The sequence below is a fragment of the Panthera tigris genome, chromosome D4 (assembly GCF_018350195.1).
Source record: "Panthera tigris isolate Pti1 chromosome D4, P.tigris_Pti1_mat1.1, whole genome shotgun sequence".
NCBI lineage: Eukaryota > Metazoa > Chordata > Mammalia > Carnivora > Felidae > Panthera > Panthera tigris.
Genome location: NC_056672.1, coordinates 11,948,408 through 11,969,587, shown reverse-complemented (window position 1 = coordinate 11,969,587; position 21,180 = coordinate 11,948,408). Strand labels below are relative to the sequence as shown.

The window sequence follows — 21,180 nt, the reverse complement described above, 5'->3', positions numbered from 1 at the left end:
TAGGGGCACAGACCCATGGTTTATTTCTGCACTCCTCTAGAAAGCTACTGTGTCAGGATGTGCCCTGAGATTTCATAGAGGGAACCAGGGCACCTAGAGCATTTCTCTGGATCAGTGGGGATGGTCTCGCGGGCGCCTGCACTGTGGGCCCGCACATGCGTGTAGGAGACCCCTTTCTGTAAGGGATGTGGTGCCACCCTGTTTCCTAAAGAGAGGCTGACCTTTCAGGAATGAGTCATTCTAGGCCACCTCTATAAAGATGCAGAGAGGAAGGTAGCTACAGATTTGACAGTGTCCAGGAAAGGAAGGAAAGAAAGAGGAAAATGTGTGGATTTATTTGGAAATCCGTTTAGCAGTATCCTCAGGACAAACTGATAAGTGATTTCTACCTTGATGTGTCATCTGAACCAAGAGGGGTTTCCTCCTCTGTTTCTGATTCCTTTTCCTTCCCTTCTTCCCCATGGGGACCCCCATCTTACCCCTCTTTCTTTCCTCTGCCTACAGAGTTTGACCAGTGGGTGTGGGTGAGACCTTCCTCACCATGAGTCTTGGGTGGCCCTGGTGTCTGTGGTACTTTAACTCTGAGCAAACACCAAACCTGAAGCTGGGCTTTCAGAACTGTCTTTAACTTCCCTCCTGGGGGTCTGTTGTGGTGCTCATTGACTCACACTTGGAGTTTGCAGAATTAATATTTTCTTGAAGAATTTATAAATTTATTTGCCAAATGGGGAGAGAATTTGGAGTTGTGGTTTGGCCCGAAATTTTCTAGTTAACGTGAGAGGAAAACAAAGGAATTTGGCTCAGAAAGCAAACTGTTCCTCTACAGACCCTTGTGAGAGGCATCTCAGGAGATAAAAACTAACCAAGACCCAATCCTTGACCTTGAGAAACTTGCAGTCTAATAAGGGAACCAAGACGGTTGGTTAAGTAACAGTAATTCAAGGCAGGTTGAGGAATCTGAAATTAAAAGCCTTTCCGTCTATCAAAATGTAATAAATAAGGTGGATCTAAATGCAACATCAGAATTAGAAGACATCTGCCATTTTTCTTAAGTTTTTTTTTTTTTTCCATCTTTGGACCCTCCCTAATGTATCCTTTCTGCCTTTGTTGTTCGTCATTTCTGAGAAGAAATATCCTTTTAGGAAGCCCCCGTACGACTAAGGAATGCATTAAAGAGGTAGTTCTCAAAATGGGATTCCTTAACCAGCAGCATCAGGACCACCTGGGAACTTGTTAGAAATGCAGATTCTCAGGCTCACCCCAGTCCGAAATTCACGGTGGGGGGCAGGTAGGGCCCAGGAATCTGTGTTTTCATTAGCCCTCAGGGAGATTCTAAGGTACACTGTAATTTGGGGACCACTGTCCAACACAGGGGTAGACCATCCTCATGGAGCATCTTTTCTCTGTGCTCTGGGGCATCCCAATCACGCTGCGTGCCTCCCGCCGATGAGGTTCTGTCGGCACATTAGCTCAAGAAACGCCGCAAAATAGATCCCTTTTTTTGAATTTGCCACATACGTTCTCCTATCTAAGATTTTGAGAAGTCCTGTACTAAGGAGACCTCATTCACCTTGTTTAACCAGAAACTCCCGTCGTTATCGCTGTGGGGTGCCTGTTGAAAGTCGTGCCGCTGAGATTCTCTGGAACACGTTTTGGGAGTAACTTCTGCCCTACGTGCTGTCAGTGTCTCTAGCACCGTAGATAGAGACGCCCCATTCGTCCCACAGTGTGGGAGCCGTGCCTTGACCCTGCCTGGAGACCCAGCCTTGAAGCCATCACGGCTGGAACCCCGTCTTCCTTTCTCTCCGCTGCATCCATGCCTCACTCCACCCTCTTGCTCGCTGCCCTTCGGCCGGAAGACGGGCTGGCCTGCCGGGCCCTTCCCTGAGCCCCGGAAACTGCTTCACGTCCACGCGGGACGGGGCATACATGTCTCCATCCTTCCCACATTTGTGAAGCTCGCGTCCTTGACTCACAAATGGCGTTGGATGTTTTTTGCTGTGCTTTTTTCAGGAGCTCTCATTATCACCCATTCTCATGTTTGTCTTCCCTGGCTTGTCCCAAAAAGATGAGATTTTTCTGTTCTTTCCTGGAAAGGTTTTCTTTAACCGTCAACAATCAGGACTTCGTTGTGGAATGAAAATCTCTACCAGTGAGGCTTTGTGCAAGCCACGTGATTTCCCACGTGACTCAAAGAAGCCTGTGATTAACGTGAAAAGGGTATATGAGCACTTGGGGCACGTCCTTCACATACACTGATCTCATTTACTCCTCAAAATGAAGGGGGTGGGAAATCCTGTGAGGTGGGTATGATCAGCCCTCTTCACTGACACACTGAGAGGTTTACAGCTGAGACGCTTGCCCGAGGTGCACGACTAGTAGTTTGGAGAGTAGAGTGAGATTTCAGGGGCTGCGATCTCTGTCCTGCCTCTTAACAGCTGAGCGCCCTTGAGCGTGTTAATTAGCCTCTCTGTGCCTCAGTTGCCGCTTCTGCAAGAGGAGAGTACGGTAGGCACCTCACAGGGTGGCCCAAAGCTTTCGCACTGCGACACACGTGAGCTGCTCAGAAGGACGTGGCACCTAGCGAGTGCCCCGTAGACGTCAGCTGGGGAAAGAAAAGCTAGAAGAGTCCGGAGGATCCCCAGCATGACTGACCTCGAGAGTCTTAACGACAGTAAACACGCCTCGCAGAGTGAGAGGGTGAGTGACGGTTCCACGGTTTATGTCCCTGGTGCCACAGCTTACTGAGGGGCAAGCCGCAGTCGGTCCCGTGAATCACGAGGATTGCAAGGGATGCTGTCACTCACTGCTTTACGACGCACGCAGGCCTTCTAGTCCCCTCGGGCTCCTCTGCTACTGCCATTTCTCATTCCGGACCCGACCGTCTCCCGCGTGTCGTGTGTAAAGTTCAGATTAGAATTGGTTTCAGGACACCTGAGCAGCACGTGTGGTTGAGCACCTGGTATTACTTTAGGTGCATAAAATCTCCTTCGCTTCATAGAAATTATGTCAGGATGCCTTTCATGAAACTCGGTTGGCCATTTGGGTTCTCTTTCTTCATCAACCATCCCAGTTAAAAAAAAAAAAAAAAAGTGTGGTTATTCCATTGGCAGCAGACTTAGTTTCCTCTGAGAGGAGGACCCTTTCAGATCCCTGCTCCTTACAGCGAAGAATGTTGACCCGTCCCACAGCTGTTAGGTTTTGGTATCGAGAATATCACAAATTCTTATATGCCGGCCAGATAATTTCAGGGAGAGTGGTAGAACAAACACATGCACGTGAGGATCTCACAGTGGTCATTTATCATGAGGATGGCAGCCGATGCAGATGAGAACACCCCCCCGCCCCCGCATGGGACTGTCGGATCCCACATAGAAATCAGCATGGTCTGGTGGAGCATCGGCACAGGGCCACTCCTCAGACGCGGTCACACGCCCACCATCGCACGCAGCAGTTACGATACCCCCTTGCGCTTGCTGCCTTCTGACTTTGCCAGAGCAGACTGTTCACCATGAATTCGTGGCCGCCAGGAAGAGCTGTGGGGTTGGGGGGGAGAGGAGGGCTGCCCTAGTTTCCTGGCCGCACCAGAGATGAGGTACTTGGTGTTTGGATGGCCGACTCATCTGGTTTCTCTCCAGTGAGATAGAACAGACACCCCCGTTTGACTCATTAATGAACTAGAGACGTGCCGCTGGGAGCAAAAGGGCTTTTCCCCAGGTGAGTACGAAGGAGTATGAGAGAGCAGACAGTCCTCCACCCACCCCCGTCACCACAACAGCGTGCGTGGTTTGGCCATTGACTCACCGTTATTTGTACAGGATCTGTGTATATCCAGCAAGCCTTACCAAGAGCCAAGAAATTACATTCTGACGTAGGTAAATCATAATCCTGTAACATCCAACACAAATGTAGCGCTCGTAATACACCAGACACTGTTCTAAGAGCTTTGCACACGTTTATTTTATCCTCACAACAGCCCTATGTGGTAGATACTGTTTTTATCCTCATTTTACAGATGAGGAAACTGAGGCACAGAGACATGAAGCGGCTCGCTCCAAGTCACGCAGCTAGTAGGTCGCAGAGCGGGGATTCAGTTTTAGACAATCTGGCTGCAGTCTGTCTCTCTTTTTTAATCAACTGTGTTCTCTTTTACTTATGAGAAAAGGTGGGGGGACGAATGTTAATCTATTTCTAGTTAGGAATAGGCTGTATTAATAGTACACAAATTTAAGGCAAGAATTATTACTAGAGATGAACAATAAAAAGATGAATCCAACAGAAAGACACAAGTACCTTAAATCTGTATGTACCCTATAACACAGATATAAAAACAGATAAAGCAAATATTAGCAGAACGAAAAGGAGAGAGGGACAAATCCATAGTAACAGCTGGAGATTTTAACACACCTCTCTCAGTAAATTTTAGAACAAACAAAAATATCAGGCAGCACACAGAAGATTTAAACTGTACCCTTAACCAACCTAATGACCTCATTGATATTGGTAGAACACTATTCCCAACAACTGAAGAATGCATCTTTTGAAGTCCACCTGACATTCACCACAGTCCGTCATGTTCTGGATCATAGGGCTAAGAACCCAGCACGTTCAGTATGTTCTCTGACCACAGTGGAATTAATTCAGAAATAAGTAACAAAAAGAAAACTAGAAAATCCCCAAATGTATTAAAATTAATAACACAACTCTAAATAATCCAAAGTTCAAGGGAAAACTCACGGTGGAAATTAGAAAACATTTTGAAGGGATAATTAGATTGGAATATGACAAATTTGTGGATACAGCTAATGCAGTGCTTGGAGGGAGATTCACAGCTTTAAATAAATGTATTGGGGAAAAAACAAGTGTAAAGATCTGTCCTTTAAATTTTCATCTCAGGAAGCTAGAAAAAAGAAATCAAATGTAATCCAAAGAAAGTAAAAGGAAATTCAGATGTAGGTTGAAATCAAGGAAGTAGCCAACAGGCGTACTATAAAGAAAATCAACAGAACCAAGTTGGTTCTTTGAAAGCAGCGATTTCAGTTACATAGAAAAAGCACCTCCATCCATTTCCTTCCTCCTACGGCCCCTGCCACCTACGAAATCGTGAGTTAGGAAATTGTCTGTAGACCAGGATTTTTTTAAAGTCAGTTCTCCTGTCACAGAAATGCTTTATGCACTATTGATACTAGTTTGTCAATTCCCTTTTTGGCTTTGAGTCTCTGCAAATTCTTTTCTAACTGTTCTCCTGTCTCTGTTTCCATGCTAAGCAGATGGCCCAGAAATTAGCCAAAAGCAGAAAGAAGGTGCAGTACAAATAACGTCATCAGCTTGGTGTTATGCCTGTTCTTTTCATTTATTTACGTTTTGCCTTTTTATTATTTTGTGTTTTTGTTTTCTGCATCCAGCAAGTTTTCGTTCAGATTTCTTTTTGAACCGCCCCATTAGCCAACGTTTCTCAAAACTGAGTTGCCCAAAGTGGCTGTTTTCTGTTGCTCATGAGCCATTTCACATCAGAGAGACAACAGGCAGCGGATTGGAGATGCTAAATGAATCCTACAGGAGTGTGAAAGTTCCCACCCTTCAGGAGCATTCATGTGGCAGGGACTTGGGTCTGTTCAATTACAGTCACGTTTGACTTGTGGATTTGTCAGATTGCTGGATGCAAAAAAGAAAACTCGCTAATAACCACACTGTGCGGACTTAAACCCTAAGTGAACGAGACGGATGTGTTTGTTTGGTTATCAAGCTTCTAGGTGCTTGTGGGCTACCTATGGGGTGTTGAGGCATCTGGGGCTCCTCCTTAATGGGGTGGCTTCAGGAGTGGGTACGGCTTCTGTGTCGCTGTGATGATGTGCGAATGTGAAGACCCTTTTACCAGAACTGCATCCAAATGACTGCTCCTGCTGTAAACATTGTCCCCCATCACTTGAACAGGGGCAGACACTCTGACTTCTCCAAGGTCTCGGGGTGTGGGTCACTTGCCCTTATTCTTCAGTCCGTTGGGTTCCAAAAGCCTTGTAGAAAGGGCAGTTCACGACCATCCTTCCCAGAGTCACACCCTTCTTCTGTAGGGGGAGAAGCAGAGGGGATTGGGCGTCTTCCCCCTTAACCGGCAATGCTCACCCTCGTTCGTGAGTCCGACCTCTGTGGTCCCTTCTGCTTTGGCAGTCGCAATCTGGAGTCAGCCCTGCCGTTCTGGTGACTGTGTCTCAGTGCCTCTGTGTGTGAGCTAACCTTGCTCCTGTGCCCTCGAGTCAGGGTGAGGCGTTAAGCTTTCCCTTGGTGCATCTTTCTTCTCAGGCTCCCGAAGGCGAATCTCAGCCGATGACAGAGGTGGATCTCTTCATTTCTACCCAGAGAATCAAAGTACTGAATGCCGACACACAGGTATTAGCTGGCCGGCCACCCTTCCCGGGTGAAGTTCCCAGCGTGGCCACTCCGAGCCTGTGCCCATGTCCGTAGGTCCCCTGTCCTCAGCTGCTGGCTTCCAAACAAACTAGAAGGCTGTGTCTGCGGCGCCCGCTGCGGGGGAGGGGCCTGTGGTGCTCTGGGACCGTTTCCTTGAAGATCTAAGGAAAAAATAAGCCGTGGATGCTGTTTGCAAATCCTTCTCATAAGTTTTCACGAGAAGATTCGTGACCTTGAACAGATTCTCCTTTTACAAAATTTTATTTAAAATCACATGTACACATACACACACGCACGCACAATGCAATCATCACGTGTGGATATTTTATTCTTTGAACTTCTCCACCAGAGATTCTACTGGTTGTAAAACGACTGAACGTTTTATTTCACATGCCACAGACCCCTTCTTGCTCTGGGTCATTGTTAGTCCAAGGAACTGCCCCCAGGCCTGAGTGGGTGCATGTAAATCTGGCAGCAGCCTTTGAACCCAGCCCCCACCCCCCACCTGCCACACGGGGACTGCACTTGGCCGGGCTGTGGGGTGACAGACTCTCTGACGGGCCATTAGATGCTGCTCTCGACTCAGCATCCTCTCCCTTATGCCCTCCAGGAGACGATGATGGACCACCCTCTGAGGACCATTTCCTATATAGCAGACATCGGGAACATCGTCGTACTGATGGCCCGCAGGCGGATGCCCCGCTCCAACTCCCAGGAGAATGTGGAAGCCTCCCACCCATCCCAGGATGGAAAAAGGCAGTACAAGATGATATGCCACGTCTTTGAGTCTGAGGATGTAAGGATGCCTCCCCGGATCTCCCCCCTGGGTGACCTGGGCTGCCTTTGGGTGGGCCAGATTCTCTCTCTTTCTCAGAACCTGAGTCGGTCTCAATCATACATGAAGCACATATATGTTGAGCACCTACTATGTGTCAAGCACTGTTTTAGGGATACAAGGCTGAATAAACAGACAAGGTATTCAGTATGATGCTCATAGGGAGATAGAAAATAAATAGATAAATGTACTTAAGCTAGATAGCCAGAAGTTCTGTAAGGAAAAATAAAGCCAGGACAGGAGCTATTTCAGGTAGGATAATCAACAGAGCCTTGTCTGAGGAAGTGACATTTGAAGAGAGACCTGCATCAACTGAGACTAATAAAAGAGCAAGTGCAAAGGCCCTGAGGTAGGGGCCCGCTGGTATAGTTTGAGGATGGCTTAGAATGAGGGGAAAGAGGAGAAGGAAAGCAGTCAGACCCATGAGGGCCCCAAGCGCATGCCTCCTGGGCATGAGGGCATTTGGGGAGGACCATTCTCGGTTGTGTAGGATCGCCCTCTAGACCACAGGACAGTTAGGATTCCTGCTCCTACCTCCCCACCCCCGCCAGCGGCTGGAGCACTGCCTGCCAGCTCTCCGTCCTCACGAAAACCAGCAGCTCCTCCTGTCACCAAGCCAGTGAGTCCTAACCCCCATCTTCCCAGGCATCACAGTCAACGGAGAAAATTCATTCACCGCAGAGGCAGGGCCCCTTCCTCCCTTGGGCCTTCTTCCCCCAGGCATCCCTGGAACTGCTGGGGAGGCCTCTGGGCTTCAAGCTTCGTAGGCATCTGGCTTCTCCTCAAGCTTGGCAGGTCTTAGAAGCTCCCTTCAGGGCCAGGGGCCATGGCCCCGTGATGAAGGTCTGGAACCATAGAGCGCCCCCCCCCCCCCAGTGGGGCTGTGTCCGCATCATTGTGCTGATTTTCCTCCCGCCACAGCGGCATAAGCACTGTTACTCATGTTGAGCAGAGAGCCCTTAGCTAAAGAAAATTGCCTGTGGGAGCCTTGGCTCCTTAAATGAGGCCATTTTTCTCCAGGAGGGTGTTCATCTAGCTGCAGTAAATTGCCTTCCTGCAAGAAGTTAGGAGTCCAAGGCCAGCTGCTCTTCCCCGGGGCTTCAGCCACAGGGAGTGGAGACGCTCACGCTCTCTGAACCATCGTCCGCTGGTCTGGTTCCCTAGAATACAGCCCCCTAGGGACGAGATCGCTGAGAAGGCAGCCATCCTCCCCGGTATTCCTTGAAAGCTGGAGGCCAAGCATGCAGACGGGGAGAAAATGAGTTCTGGAAGTTTCTCAAAGTTTCGGAAGTGACACTTGGAAGCTTAAGGCTCGAGTGTCCTGCAGTCAGGCTGGAAAGGTGGAGTTAGCTCTGCACCCCTCCCCAGGCATGTGGATGCCCACGTGACCCTCTGCTGCCCCCAGCTGGCTCTGAGCTCCTAAGGAGGGGGTCCCTTTTTGTGCAGGCTTCTGGGAAGATGATGAAAGGAATGAGGAAGCAAGAGGTGTGACAAGAGCGGACCCAGCAATCTTATTTTACCCCCTTTGCTTCTGAAGCAAAGGACAGAAGAGCATTGACTCCAGAGCCGAGAAAGCTGGATCTGGATCCTGCCTCCACCTACAGGCTGTGAGGCCCCCAAGCTTGTGTAAAATGACAGCATCTCCCCCACGGGCTGCCGTGTGGCCCCGGGAGACAGGCACGCACACAGCAGCAGCCTGTGCATCTGCCAGGGGCCTCCGTCAGTAACGGCACGCGTGCTGCCATTTTTCCAGTCATCCGTCCACATGTGCCTCTCGTGCCTGTAGTGATGCCTCGCTCCCGGTTTTACTCAGGACACTGGGCGGCGGTCCTCGTTGTTCATGACTTGTGCGTGTGAAGTCACCAGATTCACAGAGTGAGAAAAGTGAAGCATTTCTTTGTCTACAGCCAGCCACCATAGGAGGTTCCGATTTCAGTGTTCATCAGCTGCTTTTAGCTAAACTGCTACCTTCACCTTTCAGCCTCTGTTCCCTGCCTGTCCAACGGGGGCGATGAAACAGACCCATAGTTCCCAAGTCTAAAGGGCTTCGAGAAGCAAAAGGGGTTTTTGTAGTCCATGGGCTGATAAGCCTATCCGGGACTGCCATGAGACCATGTCTAGGATTTTTCCAGCTTACCATGAATCTTCTCCATTTTGCTGCAGGAATATTACTGTTGGCTACAGGGCAATTCCCCGGGTTCCAATGGGGTTTTTAGACCATGTGTGATACATGCACCCTGTTGCCTTTCTAAAATCCAAAATTTTCTAAATTCTGAAACATGGTCTCGAGAGCTTAGGATGAGGGCCCGTGGCACTATCGTGCTCCCGTCAGTCACAGGCTAGAGGCGAGGACTGCTGTCACGGTCCTTGGCTAGTGCTGAGTGAAGCACAGGCACGTGAGAAATGCTGGTGGCAGCCAGCGAGCTGAATTCATAGTGTGGGTGAATTAATGCAGGGAGAGGCTGCCAAGAAAGAACCTACGGAAGCACAGTTCCTGCCCCGTGAGCTGTGTGACCTTGAGCAAGTTCCTTCACGTCTCTGGGCCTCAGCCTCCTCACCTGGAAACTACAGGTTGGGCTTGATCAGGGTTTCCAACTCCGCGGGACCCAGAACCCCCTTCCTACTACAGATATTTTGTGGTGCCGTTACCGTCCTGAAATAAAATTCATAGGTAATAGAACCTCCCCCTTTGAAAATTTGTCCACAGACTAAAGCGTTGCCATAAATGGAATGCAAAGGAAAATTAAAGGAAAGCAAGCCCAAATAAAATTGTACTTACTACAGCCTGTCGATGCTCAGGCCCGGCCATTCCAGAAGGAATCGCAGAGCCGTCCCATGCTTACACCGACATAGCGTTTAGCTGAATGTTGGAAACCCTTCTTATTTGACCTTTTGAATTGAGAGCTCAGTAGGAACATGGACGTGTAGACGGGCCCCACCCTCATGCAGAATGCCCTCAGTGTGCAGCAGGTACACAGGCTGCTGGCGATGTGATTTGCTGGCCACCCAGATAACCACCGATAGCGTTGCTGCTAATGATTTTCCAAAATCTTGAAGCTTACGTCTTGGGGAAAATGCTGGACGAAGCAGTCATCATCTTCTCTCACTTAACATAGCAGCTGTGTGCTCGGAACCTTCCACATGAACTAGAACCGTGCAGTTAATGCCTTTGTGTTCTACATAAGTTGAAGAGGCACCCTGGACTCAGATGGTTTGATCCGGGTGGTCCATGGATACAAGCGTCCGGTGGGCTCGGGGTTGTTCAGGGTGTAGAGTGGCTCATCTTTGGGCAGGACCGTCCTCTTCGTGGCAGTGGGTCCGGCAGCCCTGACTCCTGTTCACTGGATGCCGGTGGCTCCCTTGTGATCACCGTCATAGTGAAACACGTCCCTAGTCATTCTGGGAACGGCCCCTCGCAGGGGTTGGTGCCGCGTGTCGACCCACCGGCCCGGCTGATGCCTGGGGCTCCCGGTCCTGCAGGGACCCGGGCACTTTGGCCAGCAGGGCTTGCTCGTTGACCTCTGTCTTCCCTCTCCGGCTACCGTCCAGGCCCAGCTGATCGCACAGTCCATCGGGCAGGCCTTCAGCGTGGCATACCAGGAATTCCTCAGGGCCAACGGGATTAACCCTGAAGACCTCAGCCAGAAGGAGTACAGTGATCTGCTCAACACCCAGGACATGTACAACGACGACCTCATCCACTTCTCCAAGTCGGAAAACTGCAAAGATGTAGGTATTTCTCTGAGCTCGGCCGGAGGGGCAGGAGCCCCAGGAGTGCGGGGGCAGCCCTGCCGGGGAGGGAAGGTGGGACGGTTGAGGGAGGAGCGCGTCATCGGCGGGACGTTGCCGGGGACTCAGGCCCGACTCCTGCTCCCCTCTCGTGAGGGCCTGTCACCAAGGTGGACCGTCCTCTGCGCCGGGCAGTCCTGAGCGAGAGTTGGGGTGGGTTCCAGAGGTGAACAGGACCCGTTCCCCGCCTTCCCAAGCCCACCGTCTCAGAAACGGCACAGAAAAGTTTAGTGATGGTATTGAGCACAAGCACTGGTCAAAGACCGCTGTGAGAATGGAGATGTCGGGTCTCAGGTGACAGACTCTGTGCTCCTCCAGGGGCGGCCTGTTGCTTCAGACGGAGCTTTGCAGGAGTGTCTGGAGGAAAATGTAGCCATTGGAGCTGGGCTGGAGGTCTGGGTATTCTTTGGAAAGTGTAAAAGACTGCAGAGAGCTGGGCCAAAGTACAGAAGCCTGGAGCTGTCTGGGGGGCCATGAATGAGACAGCATGGCTGGAGCATGGGGTCTGTGTGGAAGAGGCCCCCCCAGGGCTCAGGTCGGAACTGGGTGTCTTCAAAGTCTAGTCCAGGGGCTCGGCTTCCCCAAGGAGATACAAAGTACTGTATTAGAAAGGGCTCTTTTTATCCACCGATGTAGGTTTGGTGTCCTCTGTTCCCTAGAAGCAGAGCCTGAGGCAGGGATTCTTGTTCAAGGGATTTGGGGAGGAAATCCCTCAGGAAAAAGTGAGTGTGGGCAGCAGGGTGGTAGGGACGCTAAGCTTAGAGAAATGTGGCCTTGCTGGAGATGAGCTTCATTCTGATCCAAAGGAAGCCCTGGGTCACAGGGAAGACTTGTCCCACCTTGGGCCAAAGGATTTGGCAGACATTTGTACCCTGTGTTGGTCAGTCGTTGACTGACCAAGTTTGGAGGAGGGTGGATCCGTGTATTTGGGCTGCCTTAACAGAGTACTTCAGACTGGGTTTCTTCAACAAAAAAACGTCGAAGTTCTGGAGGCTAGCGGTCCAAAATCAAGTTGTCCGCAGGGTCGGTTCCTCCTGAGAGCTGTGGGGGAAGGGTGTGTCCCAGACCCCCCACCTTGGCTTAGAAATGACTGTCTTATCCCTGTGTCTGTACATCATCTTCCCCTATGTGCGTGTGTGTCTGTGTCCAAACTTTCCCCTCCTGTAAGGACACCAGTCATACTGAATTAGGGCCCACCCTAATGACCTCATTTTAACTTGATTGCCTCTGCAAAGATTCTGTATCCAAATAAGGTCGTATTCTTTTAAATTTATTTATTATTTTTAACGTTCATTTATTTTTGAGACAGAGACAGAATGTGAGTGGAGGAGGGGCAGAGAGAGAGAGAGAGAGGCACACACACACAGAATCCGAAGCAGGCTCCAGGCTCAGAGCTGTCAGCACGGAGCCGGACGCGGGGCTCGAACTCACATACCAAACTGTGAGATCATGACCTGAGCTGAAGTTAGATGCTTAACTGACTGAGCCACCCAGGAGCCCCCAGATAAGGTCATACTGTGATACTGGAGAATATGAATTTCGAGGAGGACACAACTGAACAGCCCATCATAGGGAATGTGTCCCGCTGGGCAGCTCTCCAGAGAAGCGGCCAGCTGTGGGCTTCGGCAGCCAGGAGAAGGGACATGAGCCTGTGAGGAGCCTTTGTCAGGGCTCAGCAGCCGCCACCACTGTGTGTGTGTGTGTGTGTGTGTGTGTGTGTATCTGCGAATCTGAATAAATAAATACACGTTCTCTTTGTCAGATGCTTCCAGAAAGTGTTCACAAATCTTACGAGACTGCAGATAACCAACACTGATTCCTGTCTTCTCTGCCCTGCCCAGGAAGCAATTATGCCCATCTAAAATATGACCTTCCCACTTCCTCGACCAACCTTTCGGTGGAGATAAGCTCAGCATCATTTTTTTTTCCCCTTCGTCCTCAGTTTTCTCCTTGCAAAGAGAGAATGTCTATAACGTCTATTTATTTATTTTTAACACAAGAATCTTCAGTGTTGGAGAGAACTTGTGAAACGCTGGGGACTAGGGCAACCGGTGTATAGGACCCAAAAGCTATTTCCAGAAACCATAAGGCACCACCAAAGTCCCCACCTACACAGCCTCTTTCCCCCTCCCTGGGGACTACAGAAAAAAGCACCCGGTGCTCTTTGTGTTTATATTGCCAAGACAAGATTGCTTATGTGGCATGAGAATTACAAGAAATCATATGGACCTGTGTTTCTTACCAAATGCCATGGAATCAAGAGAAGACAGGACTCATTTGGGTTGGAACCTCAGGGAAATGTCTTCCTTTTTTTTTTTTTTTTTTTTTGTAATGTTTTTTGTTTATTTTTGAGAGAGAGCATGAGCGGGGGAGGGGCAGAGAGAGGGACAGATTCTGAAGCAGGCTTCAGGCTCTGAGATATCAGCACAGACCCAGATTCAGAGCTCAAATTCACAAACTGTGAGATCACGACCTGAGCCAAAGTCAGATACTTAACCGACTAAGCCACCCAGGCACCCGAGGGAAATGTCTTTCTTGAGTCCAGATAGGAAATGGGGAAAAGTTTTGATTTGTGTCACTACCCTGGGGTTACTGATTCAGGCTTTCTAAGTGTTGTCGTTTTGTTTTTTCCTTCCCTTTCAGGTCTTCATAGAGAAGCAGAAAGGAGAAATCCTCGGTGTGGTGATTGTGGAGTCTGGCTGGGGGTCCATCTTGCCAACGGTGATCATCGCCAACATGATGCATGGAGGCCCCGCCGAGAAATCGGGGAAGCTGAATATCGGGGACCAGATCATGTCCATAAATGGCACCAGCCTGGTGGGCTTGCCTCTGTCCACCTGCCAGAGCATTATTAAGGTACCTGGAAATGGGAAAACCCAAAAAGGATGAAGTATGACTGTATTTCAGTCATTAGCACTATGAACATAAACTGAGGGTCTGGCACAGAGGAGGACACAAACACAAAAGGCATGGGCTTGCCCTCAGGCTCTTAACAGGCTCCTCCCTGAAATCATTTTTTGATCAAAGGCGGTCTATTTGACTCGCATAACACCACTCTCTTGTCTGTGCCTTCGCAGGCATCACTAACCAGTCACAGCACTCTATTCCCCTAAGCCTGCACCCAGCCTCCACCAAAGATCCACAGCCCAGTAATCCAGATAATCGCTGATAATCCGCTAGATGTACTTGAGGTGATTGGCCATCCCTGTTACAAATCATGGAAATGCTTCAGGTCTGAGAGCACGGTTTCCTTCACAGTGGCCGTGGCTGTGATCCTAGTGAGCGTGCCCCCCACCCCCAGAGCTTATGTAACATGATCCACACGTGCCAGGTGCTCTGAGAAGCGGGGGAACTCCTGGTACGGGCTGTGTGTTCCTTCTTACATGTGAATGCCATTCCTTCTCGTTCAACCTGAACAGACACTCTTGCTCAAGGCTGAGAAGAGCTACTCACATGAAACTTTAATAGGAATATGTGAGAGGAAGAAATTAGATTTTCTTCTAAGAAGTGAAACATCCATGTGTAGTTTCTCGAGCACATTGGAACTTGCTGATTGCATGGCCAGGAGGAACATTTCTCCTTCACCTCAGTATCTAGAGACCCCAGCTCCAAGCCAAGCACTGTGACACCACAGGCAGACTGGGTTCTATGACTTCGTTTCATCCCTCGAGGTTTCCTGAAGGCCTGTGACCTAGAACATAGCTGTGTGCGTGTGCGTGTGTGTGCATGTATATGGGCTGTGAGAGTGAATGAATTCATATAATGGTTATTCAAAATAAAATCACAAAAGCCAACATCCATGGCTGGGCAGTCAGAGGGTGGGAAGTCAAATTAAGCGTCTAGGACAGAGAGGGGTGCCTCTTCGTTTTTAGTGAAACAGATATATTCTGATTTCTCCACAGATTATCATTCGCAGAGAAAAAATAGTCCTCTTTGACCTCATTTAATTTCTTTTTGTTACATCTTAGACTTGAATAAATTCTCTACCCCTTCTTAACATACATTAAAGATTAAAGAACCTTGGGGCGCCTGGCTGGCTCAGTCAGTAGAGCATGTGACTCTTGGTCTCAGGATCTTGATTTCAAGCCCCATGCTGGGTTAGAGCTTACTTTAAAAAAAAAAATTATATATATATATATATATATATATATATATATATATATATATAAAAACCCTACCTTTAATATATATATGTGTATACATGTGTGTGTGTATGTATATATACACACACATACACACATATATATTTATATATGTATATATTTATATATATGTTTATATGTTTATATATATTATATATATTATGTATAGTATATATAGTATATTTATTATATATTTTATATATATTGTATATATATTGTATGTATACTATATATTATATATATACTATATATTATATATACTATATATATTATGTATATTATGTATATTATGTATGTATTGTGTGTGTGTGTGTGTGTGTGTGTATATATATATATATATATAATATATATATATATTATATATCTATAAAAGACCCTACCTTGAACGCACATATTCACTCATGAATGTTTAATTGGGCCTCCGTTAGGCAGAGCTGAACTTTGGAGAAGCAGAATATCAGCACTCTGTGGAGGATAATTTATCACTGAAAGGGTTCGGTGGGCCTAATGGCAACAGAGAGGAGAAATGCTGCACACACGCAGAGGGAGGAGAATTCTTTCGGATTTTTAAGGTGGGCTTGGAAGGGAGGAGTAAGATCTAGGCGGATGGCTAACATAAAGGGAACCGGCCTTCTGGAGTTGCTGCTTGACGTGATGGGCACTGGGCTGGCTTTGCGGCCGGTGGAGACACGCCTGAGCACAGCCAGGGAAGGCTGATTTAGTGGTGTGGTACCGTGGAGAGACCAGGGGTCTGGGGGCTTGGAGTGGGGTCACAGGACCCACCCACGTTTGGCAACTCACACGTGTCAAGGTTCACGGATACCCTTTCATACCAGTGAGCAAATGACTTAACACTGTGCGGGCACGAAAACCCCTGAGGGGCCATGGGAACCAGACACACATGATAGACAGTCTGCATCCAGGAACTTGGTCTTGCTGGAAAGGTGTGAAGGAAAGAACGGGTAGCTAAAGGCAGCTGAGCGCTGTGTGCCTGGCACCATTATGAGAATGTGCGCGTTTGCTCGTGGCACCCTCATGGCAGCCTTCTGTAGGGTAGGTATTATTGTCATGCCCGTTGTGCAAGTAAGGAAACTGAGGCACGGAAAAGTGATGTAATCACTCATCAGTGGTGGGTCCAGGTCACTCAGCCCCCTTGATATCGCTCAGCCCCTGAGGCAGTGGTTCTCGGCCGAGGATCTTGACACGCACCTCCTTCCTCAGGAGAAGCTTGGCAGGGTCTGGAGACGGTTTAGGTTGAGAGAACTGGGAGAAGGAGATGCTGTAGCATCTCGTGGGTAGAGGTGCAGGATGGTGCCAGACACCCAGCCCCATGCGGAGAATGAGCCCAAGTGCAAAGGCTGAGAAAGCCTGTGTTGGGAGTGCAGGGGTTCGGAGGTGGGGGAAGGGATCCATTCAGAGAGAGGGAGGTGGGTGAGGGGGCATGGGGAGTGGGTCTGGGCCTGGAAACGTTTGGGGAAGAGGAGCCTGAAGAGGGAGAGAATACGGAGGAGAAGCTTCCTGAGGCTTCCTGCCCGTGCCCGTTACGCACCTGCCAGGCGGCGCCCACCTTCATTCCCTCCCTCCCTCCTCGCGACAGCCAGCCCCCTCCCTCGTGGGCACTTGGTTCACAGACAAGCCGTCAGAGACCCCCCCAGGGTGCAGATGACCTGCCCAGGTTTCTCCTGCAGACAGCTGCATCCAGATGTAAGAAGGCAGACCAGATGAGGGAGGCTGAGACCCCAAGGCCAGTGCCAGGCGCAGGGGCCCCACAAGGACTCATCTTCTCTCTCTCATCAAGGTAGACACAAAGCTTGCTCCGCGAGCAATCAGAGCACCCTGGAGGCAATTTCCCAAAAACCTGGGAGAAGGTTTGTTTGCACCGGGAGCTGATCTTTGATGTCTATAAATGGAGTCTCTGTGGAATCAGAATTCAAAGGCCACATGGCATCACTGCTGAAGAGGCAGAGCAAGAAAACCAGTGCCTCCAGGGCTGCCTTCAGCAGACGAGGACGTAGCCGGCAGGTCCAGCCAGGACACAGCCTACCGTCCTCGGTGCCCTGAGACGTGCTGCTTTGTCAAGCAGAGAGATGTGAGTGGTCCATCCTGCCTGGGAGGAGAATTTACCACTGACTTCAGCTAGGATTGCCAGCACCAAATGCAGACTTTCTGTGGGTTGTCATATTGTTTTAAAATTCCCTAGACAGGGGCGCCTGGGTGGCTCAGTCGGTTAAGCATCTGACTTTGGCTCAGGTCATGATCTCAGGGTTTGTGAGTTCGAGCCCTGCTTTGGGGAAGCCCTGCTTCTCCCTCCCTCCCTCCCTCCCTCCCTCCCTCCCTCCCTCCCTCCCTCTCTCCCTCTCTCCCTCTCTCCCTCCCTCTCTCTCTCTCTCTCTCTCTCTCTCTCTCTCCCTCTCTCCCTCTCTCTCTCTCCCTCTCTCTCTCTCCCTCTCTCTCTCTCCCTCTCTCTCTCTCCCTCTCTCTCTCTCCCTCTCCCTCTCTCCCTCTCCCTCTCCCTCTCTCCCTCTCTCTCTCTCCCTCTCCCTCTCTCTCTCTCCCTCTCCCTCTCCCTCTCTCTCTCTCCCTCTCCCTCTCCCTCTCCCTCTCCCTCTCCCTCTCTCCCTCTCCCTCTCTCCCTCTCCCTCTCCCTCTCTCTCCCTCTCCCTCTCCCTCTCTCTCCCTCTCCCTCTCCCTCTCCCTCTCTCTCCCTCTCCCTCTCCCTCTCTCTCCCTCTCTCTCCCTCTCTCTCCTTCTCTCTCCCTCTCTCTCCCCTCCTCCCTCCCTCCCTCCCTCGTGGGATTCTCCCTCTCTCTTTGCTCTTCGCTCACTGGCACCCTCTCTCTCAAAAAATGAAATCTTTTTTAAATTTTAAAAAAGTCCTCAGACGGCATACCTCTTTTGCCTCCACCTAAGCACATGATCACACTGCCCCGCCCCACCTGTGGGGCCAGCGCAGGGGAATATTCTGGGCTTCTTCAGGGCTTCTGGTCGGTAGCTCATTTCACTGCTGTGCCAGTGCACCTTGCAATGAAGTTAGCCGCTCTCATCCTGATGGATATAGATGGATAGTTCACGGCTTAGAAAACTTTGAATTGAAAGCCCTGGGGCTGTTGTTGAAATGCAGATTGCACGTGTCTGGGGTGGGATTCTCCCTCAGCAAGCTGGCAGGTGATGACGTCACCAGTCTCCCAAAGCCCTTTGAGAAACAAGGGTCTACACCATGTATTCTGTGTCTTTCCACTTTAACACATGTTGACTTCCCCCCCCATCCCACCCCCAGTTATAGGAAAACAGAAACATTTCGAGAAAAGAGAGGTAATGAATCCTTTTCATTGCTTTCTTCCCTAGCACCTGTTTCTCCTGTCCTAATTACTAAGGCATAAGTGTTGGTAGGCAAAGCTTGTTAGCAGTCAGTTCCTTGCCTTGTTCCTGCCAGTTCCTCAGGCAGTTCCTTGCCTCTGTGGTCCTGCCCTCCTGATTATTTTTTCTTTTTTAAACTAGAGCACTGCTTTCCTCTCCCTTCCACAGGATCATGGTCCTGCTTTCCTGTTACTATAGAGACGATTCTGGCTTCTGTCTCCTCCCTTCCCCTCTCCCCCTCTCCCCTCTCCCCTCTCCCCTCTCCCCTCTCCCCTCCCCTCCCCTCTCCCCCCCCCTCTCCCCTCTCCCCTCTCCCCTCTCCCCTCTCCCCTCTCCCCTCTCCCCTCTCCCCTCTCCCTTCCCTTCTCCCCTCTCCCTTCCCCTCTCCCCTCTCCCTTCCCCTCTCCCCTCTCCCTTCCCCTCTCCCCTCTCCCTTCCCCTCTCCCCTCTCCCCTCTCCCCTCTCCCCTCTCCCCTCTCCCCTCTCCCCTCTCCCCTCTCCCCTCTCCCCTCTCCCCTCTCCCCTCTCCCCTCTCCCCTCTCCCCTCTCCCCTCTCCCTTCCCCTTCCTCTCCCACAGTATTTCTTAATTTGCTATAGCATTCCACTGCTGTCATGGGGACAGAATGACCGCTTATTTAATTGGCATCTCCTCTCAAATGGCAGCTCAGAAATCCAAGTTAATGGGACCCAACTTGGAGCACTGATGGGGAACAGCGGAGCAGTGACGTTCTCCGGCTACTCCAAATTGCCGTCCCTTCTCCAAATTGCCGCCTCTTTAAGCCTCATCTGGCAGCACATTTCCTCAGTCTAGAACTTCGTTCACTGAAGGACAAATCAGGCCTCTTCAGTCAATTCACACACACGAAAAAGGAACCCACCGGAGCGATGTGAGCTTTTTTGGGGTAATTGAGAAAATAGAGTCCTTCTCTGGCTTTTCAGGGTGTGCTCTCTGAGCGTCACATGCACACCTGCGTCACCCCAGAGGTGCAGACTTCAGAAGCTGGACTTGTGTGTGCTCGTTTTGGGGGCATACTTCCCTCTGGTTCCAACCAATTCCTGGTCACCTGCTGTGTGATTGTGGAGGGCGGGAAGGGGGGCCAGCCCCTCTGGTTGCCCTGCGTGTGCCTGCAGCCCTCCCCACTGCCTAACACCAGCCTTGGCACGCGGGGAGTGATCAGTAAATATTGACTAGTCCAGTGGATGAGAAAGACGAGGCACTGGAGGGAGAGAGATACGCACTTGAGCAACACGGGCTTGAATTACACGGGCCCATTTATCACAGGTGTTTTTCAATAAATACAGCACAGTCCTGGAAATGTATTTTCTAACTTGTGATTTTCCTAGCAACCTTTGCTTTCTCTCTAGCCTACTTTATTATAATAACACAGTGTATAATCCATCTACAAGATATGCTTTGTTAATGTTATTGGTAAGGCTTCTGGTCACCGTAGGCTGTTGTAGTTAAGTTTCAGGGGACTCAAAAGTTGTATGTGAATTTTCAACCGCACGATTTGGTCGGGGAGGGGGGGTGGTCAGCGCCTCTGACCCCTGCATTGTTCAAAGGTCAACTGTATGCGCATTAATATCTGAGCACCACCTTCCTGAAAGATGCCCATTTTTAATTTTAGAAATTGGTTTTTTATTAATATTTTTTAATGTTTATTTATTTTGAGAGAGAAAGAACGTGAGTGGGAGAGGGGTAGAGAGCAGGAGAGAGAGAGAATCCCAACCGGATCCACACTGTCAGCGTAGAGCCCGAGGCGGGGCTCGATCTCACCAACTGTGAGATCACGATCTGAGCAGAAATGGGTGTTTTTAAGCATAATGGCCGAGACGTGGTGTTGTTGGCAAATACGCTGAGGGAAGGAATGCGTGGAAAGGGGGAACTCAGAACTAGAGCTGGAGGGGACCTCCGGGTGTCACCCACCACTTGTCTGAGTGATGTGGAGACACAGGTGGAGGAAGGGAGGGGTGGAGTGTCGAGGACGCCTGACTGCAGAGGCGGAAACACAGCTTGACGCATCGGAGCCCTGTGGAGCCCTGTGCCCGTGGACAGCAGGCCTGTGTCGTGCGGAAGGCCAGTCCCTGGCGGACTTTGCCCGGGGAGAACTGCTCTCAGCTCGTCTGCTGCTGCTGCACTTGGACATCATCACTTTGTGAACCAGAGAAGCTTCCCAGAGATCTTCCAGAAACCACAGAGAGTGGTTGGCGAGGGCTGCCTGCGTGTGAGCACCGAGCATTACCCAAATTGCAGCCCCTGGGAGGCTCCGATCCGGCAGAAAACAGAGCGATTCAGAACGCCCAGGAGACGGGCAGAGATGCTGGAGGTGGGAAGTTAAATTGAGCACCGTCAAAACTCACACGTTGAAGGGACCAACTGCAATCCATCAAAGGCAGTGGGGAAGTCAGATGTTAGGAGCCCTGGACTCGAGCCGGATAGGAAAGTAAGCTGACGACAGGGCCCCGTGCAAGGCCAGAATAGAAGCTTTGGTGGCACGAATTCATTCTTTTATTGCTCTCCCTGGCGGCTTGGTCGAGCAAGCCTTACTCATGAATGATACACGCTGTCCCGTTGTCTTTAGGGGGGATCATGGTGTAGGCGAAATGCTTGGTTTTGAAAACAGAACAGATGTGCGGTTGGATCCCGC

General features: G+C 50.1%; 1 protein-coding gene across 2 annotated transcripts in view; it reads left to right on the top strand.

Moving 5' to 3' along the window:
• The window catches only part of APBA1 (amyloid beta precursor protein binding family A member 1), a 207,803-nt gene that overhangs the window by 180,179 nt on the left and 6,444 nt on the right, over nucleotides 1-21,180 (top strand). Inside the window, exons 6-10 of one of the 2 annotated variants that reach the window (XM_042965241.1) lie at nucleotides 5,271-5,303; nucleotides 6,301-6,387; nucleotides 7,019-7,204; nucleotides 10,793-10,972; nucleotides 13,676-13,888. In XM_042965241.1, coding sequence (XP_042821175.1) covers nucleotides 5,271-5,303; nucleotides 6,301-6,387; nucleotides 7,019-7,204; nucleotides 10,793-10,972; nucleotides 13,676-13,888 — 699 coding nt within the window. The remainder of the gene's footprint in view (nucleotides 1-5,270; nucleotides 5,304-6,300; nucleotides 6,388-7,018; nucleotides 7,205-10,792; nucleotides 10,973-13,675; nucleotides 13,889-21,180) is intronic. The other variant, XM_042965242.1, reaches the window with a different exon arrangement.